The sequence below is a fragment of the Eleginops maclovinus genome, chromosome 6 (assembly GCF_036324505.1).
Source record: "Eleginops maclovinus isolate JMC-PN-2008 ecotype Puerto Natales chromosome 6, JC_Emac_rtc_rv5, whole genome shotgun sequence".
Taxonomy (NCBI): Eukaryota; Metazoa; Chordata; class Actinopteri; order Perciformes; family Eleginopidae; genus Eleginops; species Eleginops maclovinus.
In genome coordinates this window covers 17,141,425-17,151,296 of record NC_086354.1, presented here as the reverse complement: position 1 = coordinate 17,151,296, position 9,872 = coordinate 17,141,425, and the positions used below count along the sequence as shown (strand labels likewise).

Here is a 9,872-nt window from a genome sequence, read left to right as displayed (position 1 = left end):
ACTCAAAAAGTTCAAGCAGCAGTGGAGCAGCATAGAATTAATCATATCAAATCCTGTGAAAAGGTTGTGTTAAATGTATCTGATTGCAAATGTGTCTTTTGAAAGAATAAGAGAAAAATAGAGTCTTTTTTTATCAACCTCAAATGGAGGAACGTCTGTATTGCATATTTTAAGGGAAACACATCTATCAGTTCTGATAATTAGACTTATTATAAGTCTTTATGTGAAGAGTTGAAAGAAGTGGATTCATCATCAACGTGATCAAACCAGTCATGGATTGGATCAAATAGAAATTTGAAATTAAATAACATTCAGTTTTGTGGCACCAGCAAAATGGATGGCTTGTGACCTTGAGAGGTTTTGTCTGATCTCATTGGCCAATCCAAAAAGGTTGAAGCATTAATGATGGATTAGACAAATACAACCATGCTTTCGGGGTGTTTGATTTATTCATTCATTCAGAAATGAAGAGCGTGTTGTTTTTTGTCATGTGTACTGAATCAATACATTTAGAACAAAGTCGAAAATGATTTGAACAACAGTTCCCCCTGCTGGCTAAATGAGGGAACTATTACTACACTTTTCAAATGAAGCAACCATTTCTTTTTCTGTATTTTGTGAAAACCTATTTATATTATTTGTATTTTATGACTTGCCATTTTTATTCAGTTGTTTGCTTTTAGTAAAATACCTTAATAAAGTTGAACACAACATTAAATATGCGCCTACTTTAGGTTTAAGAGTGTATTAGCCACATGAAGCTAAAATGGCAATTGTATACACTGAGTTGTTTTGAGAAAGAAAACACAATCAAATTGAATGTATTTATTCATTATGATCTCCAATATTAACAGGGATTGGGTGCAATGTGTGCACTGAATCTACACAAGCGGTCGTAGATAAACAAGGTGAAATATAATGAGTTGTAAATTCATGGAAATGGAAATTATACACGATGGGATTTACAGAACCATAAGGATCTTCTGCGCTCAAGAATTCAGGGATTTCCTGGTGAAGGACAAGCAAACTAATTAGCCTACACAGTCCTTGTGATTTGATAATGAGTGACGCACAACCAGAATGACAATGACGTTGAATACGCTTGTAGACCTTTTAAGATGCCATAATGTATTTCACAAAAGCTTCATAATTGATGCATCCATTAGCATCCTCCTGGTTTTGCATCAGTTGATCCACCTCATCCTCCTTCATCTTCTCCCCTGTGGCGCATAGGAAAGAAAACAGCAGGACAGTTTGTTCAGCAAGCATCCTAATAATGATCGCTTTATGAAAATCGTTGTGTTATAAAACTCTTTAGCTCACCCAGTGTTGCCAGAACATGTCTAAGCTCAGCTCCCATGACTGTTCCATTCCCCTCTTTGTCAAACACCCTCAGACCCTCCACAAAGTCCTCATATGTGCCACAGTCCTTGGATTTGCAGATGTGTTGGTGCATGGGCAGAAACTGGTCAAAGTCAAGCATCTTGGTCTGCATTTCTGTGTGAAAAAGTGGTTTTACCAAAGGAAATGAAATCTGCGCAGGCTGCCGTTATGATTGATGTTGAACTAAACTACATTAAACTAACTAAAACTAAACATTTGTACCAGTTTAAGTGCAGAATATAAACATCAAACTGTGCAAGGTTGACCACCTTCAGCCTTTGGCTTTCCAAGGACATGCATGATCTCTGTGTTGGTGGGATTCTGGCCCAAAGCCCTAATCAGATCACCACACTGGGCGTAAGCTATTTTCATCTCGCTGGCTGGTGTTGTGTCAAACAGCTGGAAGGAATCTCTGAAGTCTAAAAATACAAAGAAAAACAGATTATTCCTCGGATAACTTTTGAGTTCATTGTGATCCAAGATAGATGCAGAATCTTTGAAATAAGGCCTTGAAGATGCTTCAAAGTAATCATGTATTATGACATCGATGAGATGAATAAGTCATTTTCCAGAAGAAGAAGGAGCCAGAAAGAGTCCATCCCTAAAGTGCCTTCATCCCCTTTTGAAAGGGATTTGCTTAGATGGAAATATTTACTTAATAATAATATCCCTGATCTGTTGAATCATCAGCTGTTGCCTTCCATTTCTCACACACTAATAGAGAGGGCACGATTACACAAACCACTCAATCCATCTATAAATAGCTGACACTTCATGAAACACAAACTACAACTATGACAACAATGTCAATCTTACCCTCAATTTGCTCTGGGGTGAATTCCAGCTGAAAAGAGACAAAGCAAACCAGGCGGTGAGATGCGTGATTATCACAGTTCACAAGGCAAGTGAGGGAAATGTACAGCAGAACAAATTTAGAAAATAAACACAGAACAAACTATTAAGTTTGATCTTTGGCCTGACCTTTGTCTTTACGGCACTTATCCAACAGATCAAGTTACATTCTGATCATAGTGTGTTGTTTATCGTTGACCTTGGGTCCGACAACGGCTTGTTACAGTCCGTCTGCTACTTGTTTGAGTGTATTTTTAGTCGCATTATGTGGCCAGGAAAGTTTGATACTGTTAACACCATCGGGAGGTTGAATAGAATTACATAGGTCAATACATTAAAAGTTGATGACAATGTGCTGTGCTGTTTGGATGCACTCACTTTAAGAACAACTTATCAACCAAATGTAAATATCTGGTTCAAAGCGTACAAGATAAGCTTGTTTACTTGACAACTGGTACAATACAATTCATGAGATGTATGTGAATAACTTTTTTAATAAGGCTTAGGGATTGTTTTTTGAGGAAACATTGAAAAAGTGGAGATATTACATATCCAAAGGACGACCATCTCTTGTTTGATTGTGCTTCTGTTTACTGCCAGAATGTCTGTGTATGTGTATGTGTACATATGTGTATATACCTTGTTTAGAACTTTATTATCACTCTCTAGGAACTCTTTCCAGGGACTCTTCAAGACCAACACAATCTTTTAAGAAGTGTATATCAAAGAAATCTAGCATCAGAACGAAAGGTCGAAACTTTTTAAAAATAATTGCTGTTTATTTAATATGTCTGTGTTCTATAGCAGGGAAAGAGATGTTGAACCAGCAACATGGAAATTGAATCATACGTCTTAAAATACATTATTGTTCCTGATATGGATGACAAATGATGGCTATTTATACTGTATATTTTGGCCTCCTATCAGATCGTGCCCATTGTTTCTATCTGATGTCTGGATTTATACAAACCCTAGCTCCCCATGAAGCTTTGTGAAAATATTATCCAAACACTTATCTGAACTTGGTTAAAGATGAATAGCGATGGATGTAATTATCTATATTTTTCTTCCTTTCCAGATTTTCCAACCACTTGCCCCCAGAAAAATGGTGCGGGTGGTCTGCTATTCTCAGACATAATGAAAATCATATTTTGTGGCTTTAACCAAGGTCCATTGTAACATGGAGACTCCCTCAACCAGGAAAACATTTATCCATTGAGAAGGGGCCAAGTCAGCAGAAGACTTTTCCATGTCTGGTATCAGTTTGTCTCCGAACCTCCCCAACAAGAAGTCACAGCTGCATGTTTGAAGTTTAACAAAGTGCTGAAATAACTATAATCAACATACAAATTGCAAATATAACCTTTCATGTGTACAGTCCTGTTTACCTTGCACTGCCGATTTTAAGTCACACGGGGTCTCTAACGCTCTTTACACACCAGCTTTGCTTTCAAACAGACCATTGTTGTGAAATCTCCTTATAAGTAATATCTAATAGTAATATCAATAGAAGTGCTACAATTAAAACATAATTTGTGTATTTACAGGTTAAGTTTCATTTCAAGTGTGAGTAATTACTGATAATTAGACCAACACACTCAAATCTGTCTGAAAACAGAGCTCTGCATTGCTTGTTATTGCTGTTTTTTCTTTTGTTTTACCGTTACTGTTGTAGGGTCAAACTCCGGGGTCTTAGGGATCTCTGGCTCTGGGGGTTTGGGGGCTGCTGGTGCTGCTGCAGGTTTTGGCTCTTCTTTCTTCTTCGGGGCCATCGCAATAATTCAAAGTGGAGGAAAGGCACAGCAGAAGGGTACAGTGCACTGCGGTTAGATGTGGACCATTAGAGGTTAGGTCCCTTTATCCACTGTCCACAGGTGTCATGTCCTCCACCCCCCCCTACAATGGCCAACCACACTGCCAACAATACAGGGAGGACTATAAAAGGATATGGCTTTGTGCTTCTATTTAAGACAAAGGTTGCCATTGTTGCTGTATATCATCAGAATGTCAAAGCTCTATACGCCTGGGAATCAATCTATTTCCATCAACATCAGTGAGACCTTGGTGTAACCTCTGCAATCCTGGACAGTTGACCGTGTTCAGTGAAATGTGGTGGTTATTAGTGAGGAGGGGATGAAGACAAAGATGATTACTGGACAAGAGGGGGTGAAGATGTTGAAATTACAGTGCAGCAATGCTGTCTGATGGGAAGTGGGAACTTCAGCTCCAAGCAATTATCCTTGATTATTATTCATCGCAACCAATGACGGAGCAGTATGTACCTTGTGCACATGCTGTGCCAAGAGACACATTTATGACCATTTATCTGGTCTGATCATAGGGATTTGCAAGGCATTAAATAAAAATCTGCTGGCCTAAAATAGGATTCATAGAATGCTCTCACCGTCTGATCTCTGACTTTCGGGTGTAGTTATACAGGCCTCTCTAAAGGCTGGGCATCAACAACACAGTCAGGAAAGTACAATGAAAGAAATCGGGGATGACACTAAGTGCCACTTGGTGAAACTGCCATTCACACTTGAATGGAGACAAGCTTTGTATACAGAGTGGCAGCCAGGGTGACGTATCTGCTGTTCACATTGTTTTGAAATGAAGCTCATTTGAGTGTAACCAACCCAAGAAAACATTCAATTGATTTGCAAATCATTGTAGAGTGCAGCAGGCAAAAGCCATACTCTCTGTTCATAAAATAATCATAGTTTGGATTTTTATAAACACTGACTGAGATATTCATTCAAAGATCTTGAAATTAATATTTTTGTTCCCATAAAATGTGCTGAACTTCGTCCTAACTGTAACCTGTAGATATTTTAATAAAGGTTCATGTTTGGGTTTAAGCTGTCACATCTGTGTGTTATTTACTGTGTTTGCCAAGAGGTGTCGCTGTCCTATTACCTACTGTAGGGCACAGGTAATTAAGGTGTGTCATGTCACATGATTGGGTGTGTTTGACCCGGAAAGGCATGTGGATTTTGATCGCTGTAGCGCGAGTGTTGTGAAGTACCACAATGATTGTTCGGGCAATTTATGAAATATGAATGAAATGGACTCTACTCTGATGATGGCAACATAGACAATACATGGATTGTATTATGCTGCAACGAGTTTACTGATTCTTCATGGAAGCTACAAAACAAACGGTATCTAGTAGTAGGTATCTATAGCATGTCAGCCAGGTCATCCCCCGTTAAAACCCCAGGGTAGTTTTAGTATTAGTCTAAAGCTCCCACAGTAACCTGTGAGTCCACCTATAGAACAGCACGCTAAGATATACATATATATCTGCAACCCTTTTCATCTGGTCGGGGAACAATGGACTTAAATATAGACTTGATGGAAGATTCAACATTTTCGTTAAGAAAGTAATAATCATCTATCCTGAAGTTTTTGTGTTTGCACCGGTCCTACACTACCTTGTTTTGATGATGCTTTAATACACATTTTTGTTTCATTTGGCTTTTTCATTGTTGATGGTTTGTATTCATGTGTATTATTTGCATTGTGTACTGTATTTATACAAGTATGTGCTTCACAAACGATCTCGAACCTTCTATTTACACAAAGAAATCCTGGCTTCAAGTGCTTAGGCCTACAAGGGCGAAACAATACAATTTAACAATGAGACATTACTCTGCATTGAATGTATGTTATTTAGAAATATGGAAGTTTTACTAAAAGCTATGGATAGTATGCTTAACGAATTACATTTTTGCAGTGATCATTTAGCCTATCACTCAATTAAATTTCATGAAAGCATCTGAAAATATTGTCTACTAAGATAACAAGTTTCTCCCGCTTTTTTCCGCTGCTGTTCTTTGTGAGGTGGGTGCAGTTAACAGCATGGATTAAATGAATGTGTTGATTTATGTGTGGGTGCTGTAATCTATTTTGAATGCGTATACATATTGAGTATAAGCTAAAGAAAAACAATTTCCCCTGCAACTTCAATACTTGATTTATCTGATCAGTGTCTGAAAAACAATCAACATTGGTGATAAACAGTGACACAAATTGGTAGTGTTTGTCTGTTTTTCATATTTGAGCTTTAGAATTTTGTAGATTTTCCCATCCTGCACGAAGGTGCCCGAATAATGATTTCCCCCTCTTGAAACATTTATAGTCTAATCACACAGACTTCAATACATGCCTTTGTCTTTGCACAACCTTTTCAGCTGCTCTGGGCTTGTATGTAAAGCATGGGCTTCCACTCATCTCTCATGTGACAAAAGGGCAACTAATCAAACCAATAGTGGCAAATGGTGAGTATTGGAAAATTCAATCCAGTCTGTGCAGTAAAAGCATGGCCTTCAGCATAATGTGTTGATCTTGCAATGCTGTACAACAAACATCCCCCTTATGTATGTCCATTTTCCTATAATCTTTCAATGCCAGCATTTTTAGAGGAAGCGTTTTTATAGTTCATGAACTTCATTTTATAGTTCAAATACTTTTAAGTCAATATGAGTTTTTAATGAGCTGTGAGCCAACAGGTTGGGGAAATAACAACTCTAAATGGGGGCCGGAACAGAATAGTGAGTGATTATGCAGTTGTATTAATGATTTGGGCAACATTTACCCACATATTTAAAAGCTAATGCGATTACAATTCTGGCGGATAATGTATTGAATTAGACACCAGCCTCAAGCCTTATGGCTTAGGGAAAAGATAGTGAATTAGCATGACCTGTCAGGAGCAATCTGTGCATCAATTGTTTAGAGATTGTTACACCCGGAGAGACTTTTTTGTCTGTCATTGCAAGGTGATAATATTCATTAATGCAACAGAAGGCACTCTAAGATCTATTAAATAACAACTGGAGAATCCCACTCTGAAAAATAATCAGGCTGCCTCTCTTGCTTCCGCTCACTGTGGCTTGGTCGGCCGTGGAAGAGAAGGCACATCGGAGCATAAAATATTTACCAGATTAGTGCGTACTGGAGAAATAATAGTCATGACTGCGGTTTTTTCCTCATTATTTTCAAACAGAACATGACTGAAGTGGTCAATGTCTGGTCAGAGCTAACCTACATAGAGACGCAAACGGAAACTCTGTGTGTCAGTGCGATTATAAACAGATCCAGCCCTACATAGCTCAGCGCCAACCCCCCTTCAGATCGCACCAGGTGATTGCCATTGACAGCCTGCGGCAACAATTCAAGACATGACCAACCACACAGGGTCAAGTTTTTGAAACATCAAAGACCTGCCCAATTTGCTATTTTGGAGTGAGTATGTTAATCTGCCTGGTTTGTACCCTGGAAAGTTTCCAATTTGTGTACAATGCCGATTGTTACTTGGAACCATCAGATGACCTTGGATGCAGCTGTAGCCTTTGTGGTGCAGTGTTTTACAGCCAGTATAAAGGCAGGGCTGTTATATAATTGGGAGTGCAATTTAGACGTGTCCCAAAAAGAAAAACACAAAATAAAATCAGTACTTCAGTACCCAAAGTATCACTGCCATGTAGTTCGATTCTGAGGCGATATATCTCACCCTGCAGTATGTGCTGTTTATGGGTCCCAGGTGTGAAATCCAGTTAGGCAAGATAAAGAGAACCCTATTTTCAGAAGCAGAAAGATGAAAAGGAGAAAACTCTGAAATTGAATGCGGTGCCCCCCTCCTGGTAGGTGGAAGAAATGTAAATCTTTCAGCTACATACATTTTAAAGTGTATGTTTGTTTTTAACTGCATGTTAGATGATCATGGATCTGTAATTGGAGGTTTTGCATGAATTATAAACAGCCCCAGCCTCGTTTTAGTTCATTAAAATGAATTAACTGTCAATATGTACATTACGTACATTACATAGATGTATAATTCATAAGATTAATACCAAATCAGAAATTCAATCAATATGATATCCTTCAAAATCTTACAGAAATGGTCTAACTACTTACATAAACCACAGAACATGTTTTCATTAACATACATGATTGAAATGGATCATAGGTCTAAACTAATTTTGTGTGGTTTTCATTTGATCAATATTGTTTGCAGTCATTTACAACAATGTCTGCCCTAAAAAGAAAAAGCCCTTGTGTATTGTATTTACATTTGCTTTGCTTTAACTAGAGTAGTAGATGTGGGGATGTTCCTTAATCTGCTGACCTCTATTTTCTTTCTTTTTTCCCATTTCCTTTTTGCTACATGTCACAATTCCCCTGAACTGATTGGAGGGTTATTCGGATCACCTCTCCTGCAGGGTGTGGGGACTTGCTCATAATTAAGAAATGAGAAAAGCTTGGTGCTTTTCCTCTCACAGGACTTCTTTGCTGTCTTAACTTTACTGATTGAGCATACTGAAACCTAGCTGGAGTAATTAGTAACAACACCTTTACGCTAGGTTACTGCAACATGGCGGATTGTAATACTATTTGAGCAAGAAGGCTTGACTCACATAATACTCACAGTAAGTAAGTGATATTTTGTATTACATAGCTCCATTATTTGTTTATTTTTTTAATCAAATCCCCTTTAATACACATTTCTTTAAAACAAAATAGATGTAGTTCTATTGTGAAGGCAGTTGAGATTTGTTTCTCACAGTAAGTGTATTTTTATGTGGTTGGTTTTAAGTGTTTCTCCTCCTAATAACGTGTTATGTGAGGAGTCATTACTCCACAGGTGTATGTTTTATAATTCCCATTGACTGACAGGAAATAACTGGCTCCGTATACCTCTCTGTGGAGCTGTGGTGACACTGTTCCACTGTGATCATTTACCAGCACTCAGGATATGTGTGTTCATGCCAATGCTAAAACTAATAAGGTGGTTAATACGCCAGCTGGATTCCGGGTAGATGTGACATATTCATTATCAACTCCACAAGGCATCGGTGAAGTGTGCGACCGTGTAATTAATCTGTCCCCTTGTCCAGCAAGGACCCAGTATCCAGTTTAGAGTTCAGTGCCAGCCTGTACCGGCTTCCCTCCAACATAGACTCTGTTGCCATGTTGTTTGGCAGAAATTCTTATTTAGTAAAGATAATATAAACACTGCTTTTTTGGGACTCACAGCTTGATTTCCGTGTACATTTTTTTATATCCATCTTAGAAAACAACATTAATGATGTGTGTGTGTGTGTGTGTGTGTGTGTGTGTGTGTGTGTGTGTGTGTGTGTGTGTGTGTGTGTGTGTGTGTGTGTGTGTGTGTGTGTGTGTGTGTGTGTGTGTGTGTGTGTGTGTATCGCGTGTGTGTGTGTGTGTGTGTGTGTGTGTGTGTGTGTGCGTATCGCGTGTGTGTGTGTGTGTATGTGTGTGTAACCTAGTCAATTTACTGATTTTTGAACTATTCTCGGTCCCATTCTTTTACAATCAAACACCTCCAACATTGGAATGTTTCTTTCAGTGTTTTGCAAGTGGAAAATTCATGCATCATTCTAAAACCTAACAAGGAACACAAGTATGATTTTTTTGTTTGTTTGTTTTTTTAGGGGGGGGGTGTCAGACTTCAGACGCAGCAGCAGAGCCAGCAGCTGTGCCACTGCGCCCCCCTTTGGCCACATTGACCAGACAACTATAGCTTTCACTGAAAACCAAAACTTTAATGCAATTTGAGAGATTTGTCCTTTCCTTATCTCCCTTCTTCCTCACTTTTTTCATCAACTATGTTTTTA

General features: G+C 38.5%; 1 protein-coding gene across 1 annotated transcript; it reads right to left on the bottom strand.

The window, feature by feature from the left end:
- Nucleotides 1–810: 810 nt before the first annotated feature.
- myl13 (myosin, light chain 13) lies at nucleotides 811–4,147 on the bottom strand. Its single transcript, XM_063886518.1, has 5 exons — nucleotides 3,897–4,147; nucleotides 2,200–2,227; nucleotides 1,653–1,802; nucleotides 1,324–1,497; nucleotides 811–1,220 (listed from the first exon to the last, which is right to left on the bottom strand). The coding sequence occupies exons 1-5, from the start codon at nucleotides 4,005–4,007 to the stop codon at nucleotides 1,114–1,116; spliced, it is 570 nt and encodes a 189-aa protein (XP_063742588.1). The 5' UTR covers nucleotides 4,008–4,147; the 3' UTR covers nucleotides 811–1,113.
- Between the last annotated feature and the right edge of the window lie 5,725 nt (nucleotides 4,148–9,872).